This window comes from Rhipicephalus microplus, chromosome 9 (genome assembly GCF_043290135.1).
Source record: "Rhipicephalus microplus isolate Deutch F79 chromosome 9, USDA_Rmic, whole genome shotgun sequence".
Lineage (NCBI taxonomy): Eukaryota > Metazoa > Arthropoda > Arachnida > Ixodida > Ixodidae > Rhipicephalus > Rhipicephalus microplus.
The window spans coordinates 4,547,290-4,569,459 of record NC_134708.1 but is presented as its reverse complement, the minus strand read 5'-3'; the positions used below and the strand labels follow the sequence as shown (position 1 = coordinate 4,569,459).

The 22,170-nt window shown below is 45.2% G+C and overlaps 3 protein-coding genes across 10 annotated transcripts in view; 2 read left to right on the top strand and 1 right to left on the bottom strand.

The window, feature by feature from the left end:
- Positions 1 to 10,828, top strand: part of Br140 (bromodomain-containing protein 140) — a 61,570-nt gene extending 50,742 nt beyond the window's left edge. For 5 of the 6 annotated variants that reach the window (XM_037415336.2, XM_037415339.2, XM_037415337.2 and 2 more), the window contains exon 12: positions 10,275 to 10,828. In XM_037415336.2, the coding sequence (XP_037271233.2) occupies positions 10,275 to 10,470 (196 nt within the window). In that variant the 3' untranslated portion in view covers positions 10,471 to 10,828. Of the gene's footprint in view, positions 1 to 76; positions 2,040 to 10,274 lie in introns of those variants that run through there. The other variant, XM_075874381.1, reaches the window with a different exon arrangement.
- shot (dystonin-like protein short stop) overlaps positions 1 to 22,170 on the top strand; it is a 710,700-nt gene that overhangs the window by 656,486 nt on the left and 32,044 nt on the right. The window lies entirely within an intron of this gene.
- Positions 20,981 to 22,170, bottom strand: part of LOC119163356 (aminomethyltransferase, mitochondrial) — a 40,870-nt gene continuing 39,680 nt past the window's right edge. Inside the window, exon 8 of the mRNA XM_037415335.2 lies at positions 20,981 to 21,237. Within this exon, the coding sequence (XP_037271232.2) occupies positions 21,020 to 21,237 (218 nt within the window). The 3' untranslated portion in view covers positions 20,981 to 21,019. The remainder of the gene's footprint in view (positions 21,238 to 22,170) is intronic.

The following is a 22,170-nucleotide window of genomic DNA, read 5'->3' as shown; positions in this document are numbered from 1 at the left end:
GATTTAGAAATGATTTCCTGTGTCTGTGAGTATTGCCAGGGCATTCGTCTTGCTGATTCGCACTTTGTGGTTCCAGTGTACACATACCTCGACGCTGCATATGACTCGGAGTACGCATGAGCGGCCTTGTCGTTGGTTGCACCTCGAAATGGTCAAGTGATGTTTTGTCCCGGATTGCAAGTCAAGGTATCGGAAGCTTGTACAGAGTGTGTGTCGCTTTTCAAGGCTCGGCGTGAACCAGAGCGCTTGTATAAGTGGCGACGGACAATTACAAAAGCTGACGGAGCCTTGCGGCCTATTGACCATACGGGCGCGAAGCATTTCCTGAAAGAAGCGATTTCTGCCACATATCGTGCAAGATACAAAGGAAATGTCCTGTTACATGCACCAAGGAAACCTATGCTCACTTCGTATGCTGAGGCTGCCATATTACCGGGCTGTGCAGATTACCTGACCGAGCAGCAAAAAAAAAAATGGCAGCATATCCACGGAGTGAATGATGGAGAGTGGGGCGAAGCATTCGTTCTTGCTTCCGTCCGTCCATGCGTCCATCCGCCCGTCTATGCGCGCATCTGTTCGTGCGTCCGCCCCTACGTCCGTTCATGCGTCCATCTATGCATCTGTCTGTGTGTCCGTTCGTCCATCTATTCAACATCCAAGTACCACCATCTCGCATCTTTTCATCATATATTCCCCATATAGAAGCACCGCCATCCAGTGGACATTCCAATGACTAAACGAGAGGTGGCACATGCACACTTTCTTACGGCTTGCGCTTCGGGTCTACTTCCCACCTTTAACTACCTCGAGTTCATGGTATATACTAGTTCATTGTATTCATGGCACTGCGGCTCAACGCTCGCTAAACCTTTCTAAAACTAAGGAGGTTACACTCAGCGAGTATAACGTAGCAACCCTTTCTTGTTAGATAGTGCTCAATGTACATGCCAATGGCTGCTAATGGGGAATGAGAGATAGGAGCATTTGGCTTTTAGTTAGTGCGCACGCCACAAACTTTTTATTGTTCAACAAAGCACAGGAGAAATCTCCAACCGGCACCACCTTGCAGGTCAAAATGTAACACTGGTTACACACTACGACTACGACTACTAGGGATGAACGGGTGCCACTTTAAGGAGCTTCGCCCCTAAAACCAGGAAAGCTCAGCAAAAATGGCTGGCTCTACTGCCGACTTCTTGGAAGCAATGGGGGCCAAAAGGTCCCACTGCATCTGAAGTGCCTGATGCAACTGCTGAAAGTACGCTAAATTTATTGCGCATTGAGACAGCGACTCCACAGCATGGCGAAGATGAATGAACAGGCACTCGCATACATGCACAAACGCACGCAGACTATCTCTTTCCTAATCGATAGCATGCTGGTATCCTTATTGCAAACACCTCAAATTTCCTCTTACGTGCAATGCTTTTTTGTTCCAAACAAAGATGACGACTCCGCCGACACCAGAATTTCAGTGAAAGATGCTTTTTAGTGTTGTCGCGTCAGAGTGCGACCACTCTCTAGGCCAATATTTGCTGCTGTCTGAGCATTTATATGACAAAAACACTGTTAGCAAATGAGCAGCATATAAAACTAGGAAATCGATTTCGTTACACCAGAGTCGCAGTGTATTAATTTATTGACGGCCGTGTACATGTGCATATCGAGCATAATAAACAAGCGAGGTTCGGCAGCAATAACCTTCTACACGCGGATTTGAGTCATTGCCCAGTTATCGCCTTGACCCACTAAAGCCCCTGAATAAAAAAACGCCAGGCCTGCGCGGAAGGCGCAGCATAGTCACAGCGAAAGCTAGAAGAGCGGCCTTTTAGAGCATTTTGTAAACACTTATTGGGTAACTGCTGCAAGCACACTTGCTTGATATCTATGGCACTAAGAATAAACATTTTTGGGTAGTAGGCCAACATTTGCTATGCTATTTTTAGTCATTCTTCTGAGAAGCATGGTAAACACTTGCAAAGAATTTTGTGCCAATTGCTCATGCAGTGGCTGACGACGATGAGGAATTATGCCTGAAGTGGGTATGTGCAACAGTTAATAGGTGAACAAGAACGAGCTTTTGTAATGGGTTAAAGCATTGGACAACCCACATCGTTACGCTATTCACATTGTGCAACGACTCGTTGTTCTTTCACTGTTTTAAAATGCTTTATGAATTGACGCGATTGCTTACCCAACATCAAGCATGTCTAATGAGAGTTGGCCAACATGTACTAAGCACCAGTGTCGCTCAGTGGTAGAATGTTGGGCTGGCACGCAGCAGACCTGGGTTTAAGCCTCACTGTGTCCTTGGTGTATTTTACTTACCAAGTTTTTTTTCTTATTTCGTGTGATAGTGGTTACGGACACTGGCGACGGCAGACAACTGCGGCGACACGCGTGACCCAAGTTGTGATCTCATAACAACTTTCGCTGTTATAAAAGTAACGGCATCTATTGTTATTTTCTCCTGTCCTTTCTTGCACTTCCCTCGACGCTCGGTGCTCCCATTGGCTGAACGTCATCACATGCCCTTCGCGCGTGTTTTCTCTTGTTTTTTTTTTTTCTCTTGGGCTTGAGCTCTATGGCGATGCCCAACACGATGAGCTTCGCATGTGTTGGGCACCGCCATAGAGCTCATAGAGTCCGAGAAATAGAGGCGATGAGCTTCGCCTTTTTCTCGGACTTCTACTGCGTGGTTTCTGTCTGTATGTGTTAGCGATTCCCCTTCGGTCCACTTGCAGTTGCTGCATACGTTAAACTGACGTCAAGGTACTTTTGGAATACGTATGAGAAGCGAGACGCGCCACTGTCGAAGATCTGGCTGCATAGAATCTGCTGGGATGACTTCAAATCGTATTGACTCTGTAAGGTAAACGGGCATCTTTTCGCATTTCGCTGAAATCGTTAAGTTTTCATCCTTCTTAGGCCCACGTATTAACTTTTGCGTTTATTTGTAATGTTTGCTACAGCTCCTTTGAAGTAGTTTTCAAACGCGTTTATGTTAACCACGGTGAAGGATTTGTGCTTTTTAGCTGGAGACGCTATTGGATTGTGCGCAAGGGCGTGGTCCCCCGAATGTGGCATTTTTTGTGTGTGGAAAATATGGCGTGCATTTTCAACTTGAGGTGCTGGTGTGCAATTGCCACGTTTTTTCACTAATAAATGCAGATCTTCGCAGTGCCACTTGCTTCGAGAAAGTGTTTTTTCTCGGCACGTCATCCCGCCAATAGATATCCACAGCCGTCAGCAGCCCGATAAAGGCTGCCGTGGCGCTTAGTTGTTTCTCGCCGCCACCCAAGCCCAATAGCATTTTGATGTCCCCTCACACGGCATTGCAGCTTGCTGCGATGACTCGGTCTGCTGATGTCATTGCCGCGAAGGCATGCATGGTCGTGTAGACGTGGCGCGGGATTGCACGGTGGTCCAAGGAGCTGAGGGGGTCCAAACATGCTTGCCAATAAATTTTTCAGTCTGTCAATCTGTCGATGTTCTCTCGTTGTGTTTCGAAAGTCAGTAATAACTTCACATGAAAAAATCTCACCGAAATACTAGCTGACGAGCGCAAGCACTTCGCAGCAACAGCGTTGGACGAGGAGAGCGTCTGTTAGCTGCGCCGCGCAGGTGGAGCCAACGTTACTAGATCCCATCAGTTGTAAAACTGCGTCTGGGAGCCGCGTGAAAATGTGGCCCTCTGCAGTCTCCTCTCATGAGGTGGTGCTTCCGCCACAATCGGCATGGTTGCTATGGAAGCTTTGCAAGGCAGCGGCATGCTGCCTTACGAATGTCGCTTCTGTTTATCTCACTCACTTACATTGCGCTGCTGTTCTTAGCACCAAGTATTCAAGTAAGAAGGGTATTCTTGCTTTGTGCACTCTGTGAGAAACAGCAAATAGCTGAAGTAATAGGACACTGAGGCTTTTCGTGCAAGGTATATTGTTTTATGTACGCGTATAACGGGCCGGTGACATAAAAATACAATAGTGCGTGCAACTCATAAGTAACAAGGTTTATTGTTTGCTACAGCTACCTTGTGACTGTTTTCTAGTCGAAAATTCGTATCCCTCGCATAAAAATCTATTTGTATATAACAATGAAAAAATTCACTTCGAGTGTGAATGCGGCCATATGGTCTGGGCAGCCAAGAAAAGATAGGCATCTAGATCATCTAAAACCTTCCAGAATATGTCTCTGCTCTCTTTCTTTCTGTCTAGCACGTTTTCGCTAGTTTTAGCGACAGTCAAAAGCTCATCGAAGGGTGATGCAGTGCTTTCGATGGCGACCGTGTCATCTGTGGAGCCCACTAGAAAGCACTGTGCTTTCATTTTCACCTCCATTTCGTTTCCTGCTGCGCTTAATTAATGTAAACAGCTGGCCGTACAGAGGAAAGCTTGCGAATTCTTTGAGGGCTTCGATAAATATTTCGTGCAATTGGGAAAGAGACGGTGTATTTTTTTAGCGTCCACTTATCACGTGGTATGGTGACCACTTTATTTATTCATAATACCCCGAAGGCCCCACATGGGACATACATGAGGGACATTACACTTGACCATTTATGTTGTGGATGAAATATCTAACGAGGTCTTCTGAATGGAGGTCACGTACGACACAACAGCTGGTAAATTCTTTGTAGAGCCTCAGAATGGCACACTTTCATTCTCGAAGACATAAAGCAGTTTTCGGCGCACTGAGCCTCTCCTACAGCTGGTCACAAAATACCAGGGGTTGGCACACCGGTCCTGTGCCCCCCTCTTTTTTCTCGCTGGCGTGAAAAATGGGGGTGCCTGAGGCATATTAGACGCGAGGCATCTCAGAGCGGGGTTCAATTCGATGTGCGCTGTGACCACCCATACTGCGCATGCGCAACAGCTGGTCCAAGCACTGCCAGAATGCGCTAGCGCATACGGCTTGTGTAAGGGGCTAGGGAAGACGCTGTGGCCTCACCTAAAGCTTCACCGCCTAACATTCTCTCAGCAAACACGTGATGGCGTCCGGGAACAACATTCTGCAGGCGCGTGATAAAGGAATGCCAAGTTAGAATGCGCTGGAACTCGTTAGCGAGTTCAGACCTGCGTAAATGGCTGTGCATAAAATGCTGTGCCCTTTTCCCCCTTACACTCTACATCTCAGCATTAGATGCCGGGTGAGATCGCGGAGTAGCAGGTGGAGAAGCGGACGGCTCGACGACAACGTAATAGTCAGCAAGTGGGCCTTCAGCTCCTGTCTCGGGAAACTGCTACGAATGAAACGCGGGCTCGACATGCCGGAATGCAATGGCAGCGTCGGCAAGCAAACCCCGCCGTACGAAACACCGACATCGAAGCCAAGCATCAGCGTCGAGCCCATGTGTGGGCTGCAGACAGACGACGCGAGTCCAATGCCCGTGCAAAACGCCTCGCTGGACAACTTCAACGCCAGGGCTTCGACAGTCCTGACGCCACTAAATAACACCGAATACAGCGAAAACACCATGAAAACACTAAATAAGCAACATTAAAGGAAACATTAAGGGCCTGACCCCACATAGCCATTGCAGCTCGTTGGCTCGTGTCTTTTTGATGCAGCGCCAAGCCCTCTCCCATGTGGTGGTGGCGGTTAGAAGAAGAAGGCGCCTAATTTCTGTAGCACAGTTGGGATCAAGGCAACGCGTGCTGGAAGCAAGAATGGGAGAAAAGTGGATAGAAAAAAAAAGAGGTTAGGTAGGCAGTAGGGCAGACGTTGCAAAGATAGGGGTGGCCAAAGTCCCGTTCTCAGCTGTAGGTCGTTATTCCCGCCTTGTCCAGGAACTCCACCAGGCCTCAGAGCGCTGATAGATAGGGACAAGATGGAAAGAGCAGCTGCTCCAGGGCGGTGACAGGAAGGCCATGTCTCCAGTAGGCCGCAGGGACCCTCCAGAATTCCTGTGCCAAGGCAGGGCAGACACAAGGAAGGTGCTCGAGGGTCCCAGACTCTCATACGGAGAGAGAGAGAGTGCGTAGCACACCCTTTCTCTTCATGGGGAGAGGGCACAACGCCACATCAAAAAGCCACATGTTGACACGCTGCGACGGATGCGTGGGGTCAAGCTTTAACCGAAACACTCAGTCAAACTGATGCAAACGCGATGTACACCTCCGGTGCTGCTTCGCATCGCCTCGCTTTTGCGTAGCCTTTTAGTGGGAGTTGGTGTGATTTTTTTATCACAAATCCTGCGGCATTGTCCTGGCACATAGATAACCAATGTGAGCAAAAGAAAAATGCACGCTTTGGTGCCTCTACGCGTTGTCTCTACCAGCGGTGCTCGCACCTTGCCCTCGGGCCGGCAGCGCTGCGAACGCCGCTTCGCGGGCACGACAGGAAGGGGTCAGGCGCCACGGCGGAGTTTGACAACTGAAAGTATATAGTAACCTTGGGTTGCGCCATAGTTGAAAAAAGAGAGAGCGAACGCCGGTGCAGGAGGAGGAGAGAAGAGTTGTTGTTACTTTTATTTTATTCAGGGGCTTTATGACTCACCCTCCGTGAGCGCCATCTGTCGCATCAAGCGGAAACAGCCCAGGCAGCGAACACAATCTGGACGTGCCACCGAGCGCAATGTCATCACCTAACTTATTCTTACACCGTGGTCACGGCACAAGTAAAAACAGCATAGCAGAGGAAGCACGTAGTGGCTTTCCTTCCTTAGTTTTTGCCGATTCGTGAGCATGACGCCTGTGGACAGTGAAAATTGCCTTTATATCGATAACAGTTTTGAATTGAAATGGTAGAAGCTTAATAGATGTTCAGGCTATACTCTAGCTGCTCGAGACTGCATAATTTTAACCTTTCATATATACATCTGTGTATGGGACTTCGTAAATGTGTCTCAATGCATATCCCCTTATGCGACCATGTGTAAAATTGTACACTTTACTCGAAGAAAGCCATTGAAACATTGAAAACGGAAAAACAAATAAGGTGATTTTGTGTATGATCTGTACGGACTTAGGAGGAGTCATTTCCTTTTTTTTTAAAATAAACATCCGGTGTTAGAACACACCTCTATTATTTATTTATTTATTTATTTATTTATTTATTTATTTATTTATTTATTTAGAAGCGGAAGCAAAGACAGTGAATACCTCTGTGTTCACTGTCTTTGCTTCTGCCTCTCAGTTCTTTTCATTTTTTTTTCGTTTTAGTGGCTTTTTCGTGTTTAAATATGTACCAACTTGCACAACGAGCAACACTACACATAATCTTGGGAGGTGCATGTTTTTTTCTTTTTCTTTCCTAATTGCTTGAAACACAGTGTTCCCAATTATGCATGCTTCCCAAGTGGACAACTAGCAGTCATTCAAGTTAATTGTGCTGCATGTTGTTGCAGAGCATCGCATTGTTGGTGACACTATGATGTTTGACAATCGTTCGACGTGCCGCACATGAGGAGCAATGTGAAGAAGCTGTTTACTTCTCTTTGGTTGAAACAAATGTATATATAGACAAATTGTGCATGCATTTAGACCTAATCTTTGATTATTTGTATGCAAAGCTGACTGATTGTGAAATAATTAGATATTTAATTGCAGGCTAATAACTATTACTGATACTCCCACAGAACAACACAATCTTTCATTTTCTTTTTCGGGATGTAGTACCTAGTGCCTTAGAATTATTTCACGTGAATTGGATGCATGTGCTAATAGTGCATCACAATTCGCGCCTTAAGGAGAGAAGACACAGCTTTGGTATCGCGAAAAATGGCAAACAAAAATTGATTTTTCGAAAATCAAGTTTTCAGTTTCTGGAACATTTTTTTCTATCTGATTCCCATATATCTACTCTGAAAATCACGCAGAAGTACCTGAAAAAATTTTTCCGCCCTCCTAGGTAGCAAAAATTATTCTAGAAACCGCGAGAAAACAGCTATTTTAAAAAAAATTATAGCTAGGCAATGGCTCAGCTGAGAGCCAGCTTCTTGATCTCATCGGAAAGAGCATTTCGTGTTCAAATTTCCCGCGTCAGCTGGCTTTTTCATTCAGAAATAACCGTGAAAAAAGCAAATACTTAAGTACGTTGGGAGGCCTCTGATTGGCCGTGTTCACCTTTTGCCCCAACTCGCCACGTCATTGGCCCGATGTTCGCTCCGGGGGATCGTCGTCTGCTGCTTGTGCGTCGCGAGGACACGGCTGTTGAAAATCGCTATTTCCTGACGTATTCACAGCTCGACGGTCACTAAGGATATAATTACGCTTTGGTTAGGAGCTGTAAGCAGATGCTCGATCAGATTACTACGAGCGGTCGTGCGGTCTACGAGCGCAGCGTGTCATCGGAGTCGTCTTTAGGCCTAACTCCGCTGACGGCGAGAGGAACTTTGCGGGCAAGAACGACGCGCTAGCACACTCGTGGCAGCGTGCTTCTTTGGAAGCAACGAAGCGCATCGTTCGCTGCCTCGTCGGGACCGCAGATGGGCCATTTACGCATCGACAGTGGATTCCAGTCAAGCTCGTCAGACCCCTTCCCCTGCCTTCACTGCCAAGGATTGCTCGGAACAGCGGCTATAATAGCAGTTTCACGCGTCGGCACTCGAAAATGTGATACCAAGCACAGTGCGCGCCGATTTTTCGTCATCGTAGCTACACATTTCTCGCATCGTCACCGAACGCCGTCGCCAAGCGCATCATGCACCGGCTGCACTGTCCCCGCAGCCGCGCACTTCACGGTCAATAAGCTCTAGTGATGCTAGACATGCTTAGAGCTGTGTTTGGTAATTCCGCGAGCATGTATGTCTCTTATGAAATAATGAAAGCCTCGAAGATTAGCATTTCTGCGACCGGCCGCATGATGATGCGTTTCGTGGATAGAGTGGCAAAAGACATGTATGAAGCAGGGGCACGAATTTTTATCTGCCCGACTCGAGTTATTAAATAAACTTAAAAAATTCCTGTGCCATTAGTTTCCTGCCCATAATTGTTATTTAGAAAGAACGCATAAACTGTCATGGTGTGAGCCATTTTCTGAGGCAATAAACCTCTCTGTACATAAATTTAGTTGAGTAATTATTTGGAATCAAGAAGTACTTAATTAAAATAACGACAGCTTGAACACAAGGAAGATGTGTAATCATTTCAGTATATGGCCCTATTCAATCACAATCTTTTCTGTCATGCCTATCATACCATTCCTTCATTCAGATAACTTGGTTTGAGATACATACTTGTTTTTTGTAAATCAAAACAGGAGGTGATGAAAAAAAGGGAGGGGGGGAGCAACAAAGACGCACTGGGCAGTGGCCACATGTCCTAGAAGTCAAATATCACAAGGCAAACCAAAGATCACAATTTTTATGCGTTATAAAGACATAAATACTTTAAACGCAGTTTTCTCAATGCTGTTTTTTTTTTTGCATTATACTCAGCTTGTGGAGCAAATATCTTGGCAACCACTTCAGAGATTCTGATTCCGTTTGTTTTGTAACACTCTTGGAACTGTGCTTCAGGGTTCTGCAATCGTATTTTTGAATTTTACTGCTTCAAGAATTTTTTGTAGGGCTTCATGTTTGGAGTGTAAGTGTCCTCATTTGAGCATCGCTGGAGAAAACGTTAACTACAAGTTTTAGTGTTGCCGAAAAATTATATTGAAACTGCAGCCCTCTTCAGCATACATTTGGCTGTGTTTGGGGTAATTACCAACTATTTATGTCATTTTATATATCCTCCAGCCTCTCTACGAGGTTGAATGAAGAAATCAAGTTTTTTTGGTATCGCCTCAAAATTTTTATGGAAGTACTTTGAGGCTCTTCCTAATGTCTCTACCGATTTTCATCAAGATCCAACCAGTAACAAGAAAGTTGGTTCCCAAAGGCACGTCACCTCTTAAGGAGATGTGAGCGAAAAATTTCTAGTGTCTCTTACACTATCGTGAAAAGGAATCAAAGGCAGAAGCCTTACTGGCGATGCATTGAACACTAAAACGCCATGAGAGATTCCGACGAGCCATTAGGCTCATTGTGTCTCATTTTGTGCTTATAGAGCCTTTTCTGTGACTGCATAGTTCTTTGGCCCTGTTGTAAAATCCACTAGGGCCTGCTGGCTCAGCGTCTTCTATAGTGTGCTGTTTCTACATTACTCCGTAGCAGTCAGTAAAAACAGTGACACAAACTTTGGCCTTTTTTGTGCGTGTGTGTGTAATGCAAAAGCTACAAAGCAGAGCTCGCATGGTCACTCAATATATTCTGCTTCATTTCACCCATGCAGCTTTACATTTGAGGTGATGTTTGCATGAGATATACAAGGCTTTAACGTTGTTCAATTCAGGCAATGGCTGCCGAGAAACAAGCTCGAGCCGCTGGGTGTCGACACGGCCAGAGACAAGGCGAAGCTGGTGGAGTCAAAGAAGCCGGCCGAGCGCAAGGCCGTCAAGAAGGCCTACGAAAATGCCATTCTGCATCGCTGCCGTGTCACTGGACAGTCCACAGGCTTGTCGGGAGATTCGAGTGGCGACGACCAATGAACTCTCTTCCTCCCTTCCTCAGGACAAAACGTCCTCCTCGCTGTCAGTACAGACAGTTCTCGCCGAAATGGAGTGCACTATAGTTCGAGCATTCTCAAGTATAGAGAGACTTTCTCGGTGAATCTGTGCTGTCCGAAGATAAAAACTAGCGAAGAAGAAATTGTCTGTACTGGTCTATACGACGTGTGTGTGAAGTCATGAATTTTTTTTTGCACGTTTATGCGCAATGTAGTATTACGTTACGTTTGAATTAGAACGCCATAGTCTTACACCTAGATTTTTTATTGCTGTCCTTGTTTTTTGTTCTCTGTATTCATAAAAGAAAACGCCACGTGAATAAACCTGTTTAACAAAGCTAGTTTGCCTGCAAGGCAGCTTGTCAACCCGATGGCAGTAGAGCCTGTTTTTACCACCACTACACATTCATCATTATACTGTATGGTGAAGTAGTGCACTTTTGATGAGGACAAAGGTGACACGAAAGATTCGACTCTCACAACTAAAGTTATTTCAGAAAAAATAATTAATATATATGCAACCATGCCCCCCCTTTCCCGAGCGACACAGAAATGAAATAAAAGTCAACGCAAGCTCATCTGATAGCATATTTTGCACACTCAAGCGATACTGGCGGCACGTGTGAAAATGAACTTGATAGTCCATGTATTCTTATCTAAAAAACAAATTTTTAGGGGCGGAGCTCCTTGAGGCGTGGGTCTGTACATCCTCTGATGTATTTAGTTGTAGTAGTAGGTAGCCAACTCTAGTTTAGTTCTTGCAGTGTTCACTAGATGGTGGTACTTGTAGTTCATGAAGAGATGCGAGATGTTATAATAGGAATTATGTCACATATGGCACGTGTGATTGGTGGAAGGCAATCGTTCTATTTAGTGCGGCGACGTATGTTAGGGGGAGCATTGTAATAAAATTCGTTCGCTGTTGGTCGCCAGATGGACAAGGCTGCAATGCAGCGAGTGCGTAAGGCGGCGGCACTGTGTGCTCTCAGACAGAATCCCGATGTGCAGGCCCGCGAGGCAGACGCACGCCGTGAAGCTGCACGATGCCGCCGCCAAGATCCTGCCGTACAAGAGCGGGATGCCCAAGCGGCATGGCATACACATACAGCGTTTCTCACTTCTTTAAATTATGATCGACTGGGCGAATCACACAGAAGATTCACCGTTTATCAATGACTCCCTCCAAAGCTTCACCCACTCATCATCATTCACCCGTGGATATGCTGTGATTTTTGCACACCCTGAAGCAATAAAAACGAGGCTATGCAACACCACTGTTAAGTGGTCTATATTACGGTTCGGCAAGTTAGGGCCAAGTTGCATGAAGCTGGCACAGTGAGGGAACACAGAGGGAACACTAGGGGAGGTGGGGGGGGGGGGGGGGGAGATGTAAGCAAATAGAGGAAAGTCAGCAAATGGGCCTTTTCCGGGTCCGAACAGCACCTCCAGTGGAGATTGCTGAAATCGAAACTGGTGGCTCCTGGCATCAAAAATTGTCTGGTAGACTATCTCAATGGCCTGCATTCACGCCTCTCTTTAGGGAAAACATATGCGAGTTTGTGACACCAAATGTCGCTTGGTCCGCATCTGTTGTCATGTTTGGCCACCAAAAGTCATGATATGTGCCTCATCGGCACATGCGCACAGTGTGCAGGTTGGTTTAATGAAAAAGGCCCATTGACAAAAAATCGGACAAGAACTTGTTTTTTTTTTTTTTTCAGCATGCATGTAAAAAGTGCTTTTTAAACATGGTTTACTAGCGAAAATTTCATTTTTGATTGAAATTGGCCCGTTAGTCTTTAGACGGAAATGATAAGTCCCCCGGTGGGGGGGGTGGTAGTCCAACGACGACGTGATGGGGCCACATAATACCCCCATGTGCGTAGTACTATTCTGCGGGAACTTGTTGTTGGGCTAGTTGGTAGAGCATTTCGAAAAGTTAATTCGGGTATATATTCAAGCCTTTGAGCTATGAATAAATCAGTTGGAAGTGGGCGCTGTGTGTGTTTGATGCATGGGTGTGTGCATGTGTGAGTGATCGTGTCAAGTTTTCGCGCTCGAATTAACTTTTCAAAATACTATTCTGCGGGTCACGGGTTGCATATTGCCACGAGCAGAACAACACAGACAGCCAAGAGCTGACGACTTGCCCAGAACCAGACGAGAAAGCGATGTTCCCCTCTTCCTCCACTTCTAAGAGAGTTCCACACCACAGTGAATGGCTCATACACACTTACCTGTGAGGTTATTCCCTCTCCCCAAAAAGTATCATCTCGATGCTGGTTATGAGCGTTGAAAAAATTAGAAAAGACACTACTACAGAATCTAACAACTGCAGCGTAAGGCAAAATGAATGGGTTGCTGTCACAGAAATGCTCAATAAAGAAAAGAGCTAGGACACAAGACGCATCAAAAAAGAACAAAAGTGACAAAGAAAAAGAAAATAAGTAGTCATTGCTTGAAAAGTCAGTCCACGTTGGATTGACGACGCCGAAAAAGGTGGCTTGAGCCTCGAAACATGCAGCACATCACTTTGTGGAAGCTGACGGAAACGTCTTGAAGTGCCCTCTGGGAGAACTTAGTACATTATGTTGCTAAGTTGGCGTAGAACCTTGTATGGGCCAAAGTAGCGTCCCAGCAATTTTTTAGAGTAGCCAAGCTGTGAGATGAGGGTCCACACCCAAACTTCATCGCCTGGTTGGAAGGTAACCTCTTGGTGTCGAAGGTTGTAGCACTGTGTTTCGGCAGTTTGGCGAGTCTGAATACGGCGTCGGGAGAGTTGATGGGCCTCCTCGGCACGTTGGGTGAACAAGGCAGCATCCACATCGAACATGTCCAGGTTGTCCAGAAGGAGCATTGTGTTGAGCATTGTAGCGACCTCTCGGCCATGAACTAAGAGAAACAGTGTGAAACCTGTACTCTCTTGGACTGCCGTATTGTAAGAAAAAGTTACGTAAGAAAGTATATCGTCGCAGTTCTTGTGGTCAAATGCCACATACATTGACAGGATATCTGCAATGGTCTTGTTCAGCCATTAAGTGAGTCCATTTGTTTGGGGGTGATAATCAGTTTTTTTCCGATGTTCTGTACCACTTAGTCTCAGCATTTCTTGAAGCATCTCTGCAGTGAAAGCTGTCCCAGGATCAGTAATTATCACAGCTGGGGCTCCGTGATGGAGGACGATGCTGGTGACAAAAAACAGGGCGATTTCGGCTGCGGTAGCTTTGGGCAGAGCCTTTGTTTAACTATAATGTGTTAAATCGGTGGCGAGCCCAATGCACTGATTTTCAAACGAAGACGTGAGAATCGATCCGAGCAAGTCCATGCCAAATTGATGGAATGGTGCTTTTGGTGTGGCAATAGACTGTAGTAATCCTGCTGGTCGGACAGGTGGAGCCTTACGGCGTTGGCAGTCGCGGCATATGCGGATGTACTGCTCGACTGTCTTTGCGAGCCGTGACCAGTAGTAGGAGCGGCGAATTCTTTCCAAAGTGCGCATGTAGCCAAGGTGTCCGCATGATGGTTCGTCATGACAAACATGTAAAATATTGTCATGAAGCGAGGTTGGCGTAACTGGTAAGTAAGTAGCTTGCATATAGGTCAAAGTTCTTCTTATAGAGGACTCCATCTCTGATTCAGAACGAGGCCAGCGAATGTGCGAAATTTCGAGGAAGACTGCTTTTGTGGCCTTTGAGGTAGTCAATGAGCGGGCTTAGTTCCATGTGGTCGCGTTGTTTTGAGCCAAGTCGGTTGCTGATACAGAGGAAAGAAATGTATCGTCCTCTTCCGATTGGCGCACGTGAGAGACAGTCAGCATTGGTGAGTTTGTGTCCCGACTTGTGTATGATTATAACGTCAAATTCTTGCAGCCAAAGGCTCCACCGTGCTAGACGAGCGGAAGGATGTTTGAGATTGGCGAGCCAGCATAAAGAATGGTGGTCGTTAAGTACTCTGAATGGGCAACCGTACAAGTTATAAAGCCGAAACTTTGTTATAGCCCAAACAATGGCTAAGCATTCTTTTTTTTTTGTTGCAGAGTAGTCTTTTTCTGCGCATGATAATGTTTTACTTGCACAAGCAATCACGCGCTCTATGCCATTTTGCCATTGAACAAATACAGCTCCGACTCCGACATTCCTGCCATCCGTGTGGAGCTCTGTGGCAGCGTTGTTGTCAGTGACCGAGTACATGTGGAGCTTGGAGATGGTTTCGTTGGGTGTCAAAAGAATGACGGTGATCCTGACTCCAAACAAATGGTCGCCGTTTTTTGTAAGTTCATTGAGAGGTTCAGTGATTTTAGAAAAGCCTTTGACAAAGCGTCTGTAATATGCACACAGTCCTAGAAATCAGCGGAGATCCTGCTTGTTCATTGGGACAGGATATGTGGCAACAGCACTTGTTTTCTTAGGGTCTGGGTGTATACCGGCATGGCTCACGTGACCAACAAACTTGAGTTCCTCGAAAGCAAAATGACATTTCTCAGGTTTGAGAGAAAGTCCAACTGTTCGAATCGCCTGAAGAACTGTCTGTAAGTGCTGGACGTGTCGCTCAAAGGTGTCCGAGAAGACAACCACACTGTCAAGGTAGACAAGACATGATCGCCATTTTAGCCCAGAAAGAACCATGTCCATCATTCTTCGAAAAGTACCTGGCGCTGAGCATAAGCCAAAGGGAAGGACTTTGAACTCATAGAGTCCGTCAGGAGTAATGAAAGCGGTCTTTTTGCAGTCACGCTCGTCAGCGGCAATTTGCCAACAGCCGCTGCGTAGATCCATGGAAGAAAAGTAACGAGCGTTCCGAATACGATCCAGCGAGTCATCTATTCATGGTAAAGGATACACGTCTTCATGATCTTATTCAACTTTCGGTAGTCGACGCAAAATCTCTTACAACGAAAGCTGTTATGAGATCAATACTCGAGTCATGTGCTGCACCGTAGTGCCGCACATGACCGGCGCAGCGATATGCATCGCCAAACTGCTGACTGAACTCTTGCCTTGTCGCAAAGGAACCCTTGTGATTCTCGTACAACGTTCTGGCAGAGTTTTCCCATGCGAAATAAACTCTCCGCAGCTTGCGAGCTTCATCCCATTCGTTGATGCTGGCAACTCGATCCAAGTGGTCAAGCCAGTCATCAACATTTTCCTAAATGTCTCCATGAAATGAGTGCGGTGTTTGCGGCGCATGAAAAACATGCAGGAGAAGAGAATAGGCATCGTTGGTTTGACTTGCCTGGTTGGTAGTCGAGGTTGGTATCTCATCTTGAGATATGAGACTGAATTCGGGGGATAGTCCTCACAGGCGGCGGCTGCTTCTTGCCGAGGGAGCTGTAGCTGTCTCCAAGTAGCTCGGTGTGTCGGCTGAAAATCGGAATCCAAGGCGCATTTGCCCAGCTGTTCCACCAGTGCGTCGAGCAAAATTACACAGCCAGCCAGGAGTTGACGTCTTGTCTTGTCGCCTAGAAGATCCTGGCTCATACTCACAAGGGTGATTCGCCACAGGGTACCTTATAATGTAAATTTTTTATACAATGCTTACTAAAAGAGAGAGAAGTCAGATAAGAACAATAATAATGCTCCTTTAAAAAGAAAAGGTAAAAATGGCAAAAGAATTCGATGAACCAGAATATACAGAAAAAAATTTGCAAAAAAAAAAGAAGGGGGACAAAGAATTGGATTCCTCTTGCCCAGAACCAGACCAAGGAAGCAATGTTCTCTTCTTCCTCGACTTCTAAACGAGTTCAAGCCACAGTGAATGGCTCATACACACTTAGCCGTTACAATATCAATAGCTTGCCCTTAGTATGCTAGAGGATGTATGCATGGTGGCCGAGCGGCTAAATGCATCGTGACATGAAGCAAGCGGTCGAAAGTTTTAATACCCATTCCCACTCAGACCGAAGATTTTTAATTACTTCTTTATTTGCATCTACCTTAAATTTTCGCTCACGGACACCGCTGATTTTTCGCTCACAACCAAGAACGCCACTGCAGAAACCAAAAGTGGCATTTCTGCAAAACAAACTCTTTAATGCTGAAACGAGCTTTTTAACACTGCCACATTGAAACCTAGACATGCTTGTAACTTATTCACAGAGGATAGCAAACCGACTTGCCACCTGGAAGTGCACATGTTACCACTAGAGGAATGAGGTGAAATATTTTCAAGAAAGGCACACTTTAATGATCTTGGCCAATGATGTGTCAAGGTTCCATGAGGAGTTACGCAAGTCGTGTGATTGGAGAACTCCATACAAGACTATACATTTATTGATTGATTTATTGATTGATTCCTCAAAGGTCCCATAGGGACATTACATGAGGGGTGGGCATGACACGGCACTTGAAAGAAGGGTAACAACATGGTAACGGCAACAGACTATGTACAGAACTTATGGCGGCACTTCTATATAAGGGGTGCGGCACAATACTAGAAAGGAGGGTTACAATATCGTAGCGACAGCAACAGAATGGGTACATTAATTATGGGGGCACTACAATGGCGTGCTTGAAACGAGATTGGTCCATGATGGTAGCAACTTCAGCAGGTAGGTCATTCCAGTCTCGGGATGTGCGTATGAAAAATGATTGTTGGAATGTATTAGTATGGGCACGTTCCGGATAGACTGCGTTGGCGTAGCTAGTACGGGAAATACAGTGGGCTAGTCGGATGTACTTATTTCTGAGTTGTTGCGAGTGGAAGAATTTGTGGTAAAGACACAGTCGAGCTATTTTGCGGCGAGATTGAAGTGAAGGAAGGTTAAGGTCTGCTTTTAACGCTGAAACACTTGAATAATGAGAGTAATCAGACAAAACAAATCAAGCCATTACACCAGGCCATTACATTAACATTGAGAGTCTACAACATTGCCCTCTTCGGCTTTTGTTGAGGGAGAAGGCGCTGAGCAGTTTGAAGAAGTGCAGTCTTCCTACAAACTAGTCATGAAATTGGAAGATTCACACGTCATATCAACCATGTACAGTAGTTGCATCCTTGAGCATCTTCATAGACCAATCATATAGTGTCAAATCTCCCCAAGCCCTTCAGCCCCCCCCCCCCCCCCCCCAAAAAAAATTTTGTTCACCCTTAACCTTCTGACGAATCATGTACACAATTATTTACACCACTTGTTTTTGCAATTTGTATTAACTTGGGGCTCAAGGAAGAGAGAGATATATATCAAGCTTTGAATGAATTGAACCTTTTGCATAATAAATTTGTCTTCAGTTAACTTGATTTTGCAGTGTACGGTTGCACATTGCATCATCACTTTTCTGAAAGCCCTACCACATTTGAAGAGTCGTTGGATGTGCCACTTTCTGTGAGTCATGTGAAAATTTGAATTTTTTTTGCTCCTAATGACCAAAATGAATTTGGCTATATTTCTAATCTGAAATTTTTATGTGATAGTAGAGTGGAAATTAATTACAACTAATTAGGATTACTTAGTATAACACACATAAAGTAAGATATTATGACATTATTTTTGTTGCAATAGACTGTTGAGTGCTTCCAAGTTTATAGACAGTTCTTCATACGTGGTGTTTGAAATGGTTGAAAGCTGATGTAGAATGTAGAAAATAAATTGCCACGAGCTGCCTTTATCTCCTTTGCAGTTCATTTGCATTGTGTACTTGTGTCGTTGGTGATGGGGTATTGCAAAGCCGTGAAAATTTGTCCAATTTTATTGTATGCTTGAAGCAGTGCAGCTGCTGTTTCGAGTTAAATTCTACAGTACTTGTATTGAGAGCATCTCACTGTGCATGTGAAAAGCAGGGCCTAAACAGAAACTGACCAAAAGCATCATGTTATTGCATTTGCAAGGATTAAGACTAAAGCTAGCTATAGCCAAGAATTCTTGCCATTCTTTACAGACTGAAAGAACTTGTCAGGCGAGTTGGTGCATCTTAATACAGAATAGAGTTGATGTAGCAGTTATCCCTTAAAACCTTCAAGAAAATGTTACAACTTCCACCTTCTGGTAATAAGCATTGCTTTGTGTTCAGTTAGTCCCCATGAAATTCCTTTGATCATCAGTCATTCCAAACAAATGCACAATTTTAGAAAAATTAAACGCAGCCTACTTTTATGAACAACCGTGTACCAGAGTAGAGTAAAAGACAATAATAAACATTCCAAAACACACGCTATGTATTGACATCTGTCGCACAGCACATGCGAAGGAATGACAAGGACTGAATTTTCCTCTCTATTCAACAGTCCTCCCTGTAGATGTGTAGCAGTGTACAGAGTGTGTTTTGGCTTTAAAGTATTCAGTTGCTCATGCTACCCATTACCTGTGGCTAATAATTATATTTAGAGAAGAACTTACCACCCAATTTATGGCCAATACGCTGCAGTAGGTGTCAGGCGTGTTTGTTTGGGGAGATCGTAGAGCACATGTGAGGAAGAGAAACAAGACATTGTCCCTGCATCAGAACATAATTCCCACTGTTCTCTTTTATTGTTTCGGTCCAAGGGCTCGCACACAACACACGGTATCACCTATACTCAGTCTATTAAGTTCCCTTCAGCACTGTGGAGGCTACAGTGCCCCTTAGGAGGGTGAATATCCCCTCCGCATATATTCATTCGTGCCGCGTTGTCTGCCAAGCACCCCCCTGGTGTCTGCACGGACACGTTCAGCGAGCAGATGGCAGCACCGGAAAAATAAAACATGGCTGCACCCGTCGACACTGGTGCCCTCCGCCTCGAGTTTATCACGTCCTCGACGTGTGCTTTGTGGACAGTAAGTTCCAAACTGACACTTGTATTTTCTTTAAGTTTATGTCTTGTTGCTTCAGCGCCAATGTATTCGAGACTATATTGCGCTATTTCTATGAACCGCTAAAAATTCTTGGTGTGTTAGGCTTTTTTTGCAGGCATGGTTAAAGAAACAGCTTATCTCACCAATAACGACAAAGCGTACCAGATGCTTTGTCCTGATTATGAGATGGCACAAAGCGATAGCTCATTACACCTTTCATTTGTTGCTGTGAACATTCAGCAAGCTTCAAGGGCAAATTTGGATTGAAGCGGGCAGTCTGTATGGGTGCTGCCACGTCGATTTTTAACCAAAGTTACCAGTGGTTACTGATACAAAATAATAATGCTGTAAATACAATGAAGAATACACATTTGACTGATGTAAATAAAGAAAAATGTCTTGCCAATTACAGGGCGATTCTATTTGAAACTATGTTTTCCTGCGCAAGCATGTGGCTTGCTTACACCCCGCAACTTTGTCAATGCTGAACGGTGAGACGGAGTATAACCTTCCTTCAGTGGCCATTGATGAAGCAGAAGGAGTTGAATTTCTTAAAGGAACCGACATCTGGTCACAACATATTAGATTCTCGTAGAAATGAAAAGACTGAGAAATATAATGACAAATTCCGGCATCCTTCTCATGTTGTGAATAGGATTTATATATTTAAATTGTGTTTAAATGCAACAAAAACTGGTGTGTTGCGCAACCTAGTGCAAGAGCCTTGAAGCTGGATTATATGGAGTCATTCCCTTTGATGTACATAGCGACATAGTCTAATGCTGCCATTCACACCATAATTAGTTCTAATAATTACAGTTTTGTTGTGTCATGCAACCCCTGGTACCTTGTAAAGACATCAGTGTGGTAAGGTTCCCTTACATATCACTGGGTGGAGCTGGGCCTCCACAGTGCCTGTTTTATTAGACTACCCGGCCTGGCCACGTTGGTCATGTGCCCCCGTCATGCCGGCCAATCACCCTTTTTCCCCCTCCTTATAAACACTGTAATAAACATGGGAGAGAACAGTCTCCTGCCAGTCTCGCCAAAGTTGCGTCTGCGTGTCATCTTACTGCGTGCCTCCTGCAACTCGGCCTCTCCGTCAACCTGCCACCTGGTTACGCGGTGCTCCTGTCACTGCTGCCTGGCACAACAAGTATGTAAGTTATTGTCTACCCTCACTCTATTTGGTGCTGCTTACGAGGCAAAAGGAGTTGCACAGTGAGAAGCAATGCTGCCTTAACAGTAGGCAGTGCAACGTGCTGAGAGCCGTGACGCATGCGCAGAGAGTGCGTGCGCGCATGCGTAGCAAACCTCCGTGCTCGAGTGTGAACTGCTCTTGCACTCACTGTTTGTAAACACAAGCGACAATGCATGCTGCAAATTCATATTCGCTGCAGATACAAAAATCCTAATAGATGTTTCCAAACATTTTTCATGTTATCATTAATTGTACAAGGAAATTGTACAGTTAGGGCTCGTTTTCTTTGTTGCAGGTCCGGTCCCTGCCCACAGCAAGTTATCTTTTCATCCACTTTTCTTTCATCACATTTACATTACAGTTACCTTATATAACATCCCCTATACTTTATTTGGCATGATTGTCTGTTAGATCTCATTAATATTCTGTGATAAGACTCTCTCTCCTATTGCACTAAAGAAAATAGGCACCGTAAAAATTGGCTGTCAGTCCCCGATAGTGCGTAGCTCCATGTCCAAGCACACCTTATGCAATTTCACAAGTTGAATTTATTGTGTCAGCAGCCTAACCAGTGTAGTAATGGCTAGGTACAAAAGGCATGCGTGTCACGACAGCCTCAATGTGGCGGCCGCGCACTTCAAGCTGTACAGTCGTGCCAGCCGTGCTGTATTCACGAGGCACGTATGCCATGGAAATGTTGCTGCCCAGGCTGGGTGAAGGCAGCCCACTTGTCACGCGTCCCAGTTCCTTTGAGCCTGCTGAGTCGTACACCGCAGCGCCATCTGTTGTGATAACGGTTAATGGTCGCTCTGATTAAAGGAGTGCTGACACAAAACTTTGAAGGAGAGAGAACTTTGAAACAGGTTTGTGTGGACACACACATCACCTAAAAAATATTAACGGCTAATCTAGCACTAAACTATTGCCTCCTAGACTAAATACCTGCTGCATGAACAAAAAACCAACTGCCAAACCCTTTGCTTTTCTGCTTTCCACTAGTTTCAGTTGCTCCAATAATGTGACAGATGCTCTAATAATTCCGGCATCTTGCACTGCCGCCGAAATGACCACACACAGTTGCCAATCTCAAAGTTTCAATTGGCACGACCCCATGGGTCACGGGCGAACATGCTTAGCAAATGACATGATGATAGTGCCGGTCGCTAGCGCTACCTCATGCCATTTGTTTGAAACTTGAGGCGCGCTGGTTCTGCTGGAAGCTTAATCCACTCCTAAAGCACCTCGGGCCTAAAGAAGACAATGCTAAAAGATATTGACAAAAATTAGTTTGAAAGTGTACGTCACGCAACTGAACGCAAAACTGAGCACCTTTTAAAATTAGCATCACCTTCATCTGAATGTAAGCAGCCAACAACCAGTAACGCGTCGAGCTTGTTTTGGCTTCCATGCTCCTTGTGTGCTCTCTTTCCCCCAGTTGTCAACACGGTGCTCACATTCACACAATGCTCATGTGCACAGATGCCCACGTGCACACGGTGCTGTGCACAGCACTCATAGAGAGCATGCCACTGCTTTGTGTGCTCACATGGCCAGCTCTGTTTACTAACAAACACCGCTAAATTATTCATCTCTCGACGCTCACCGAAACCGAAGCTGCAACTCGGCACGACGAAAACACCTCGAAATAATTATCCATCATTTGCTCTAGAAAACAATATTTCAATAATTTAAACATGAAACTATGTGGTTGTTTC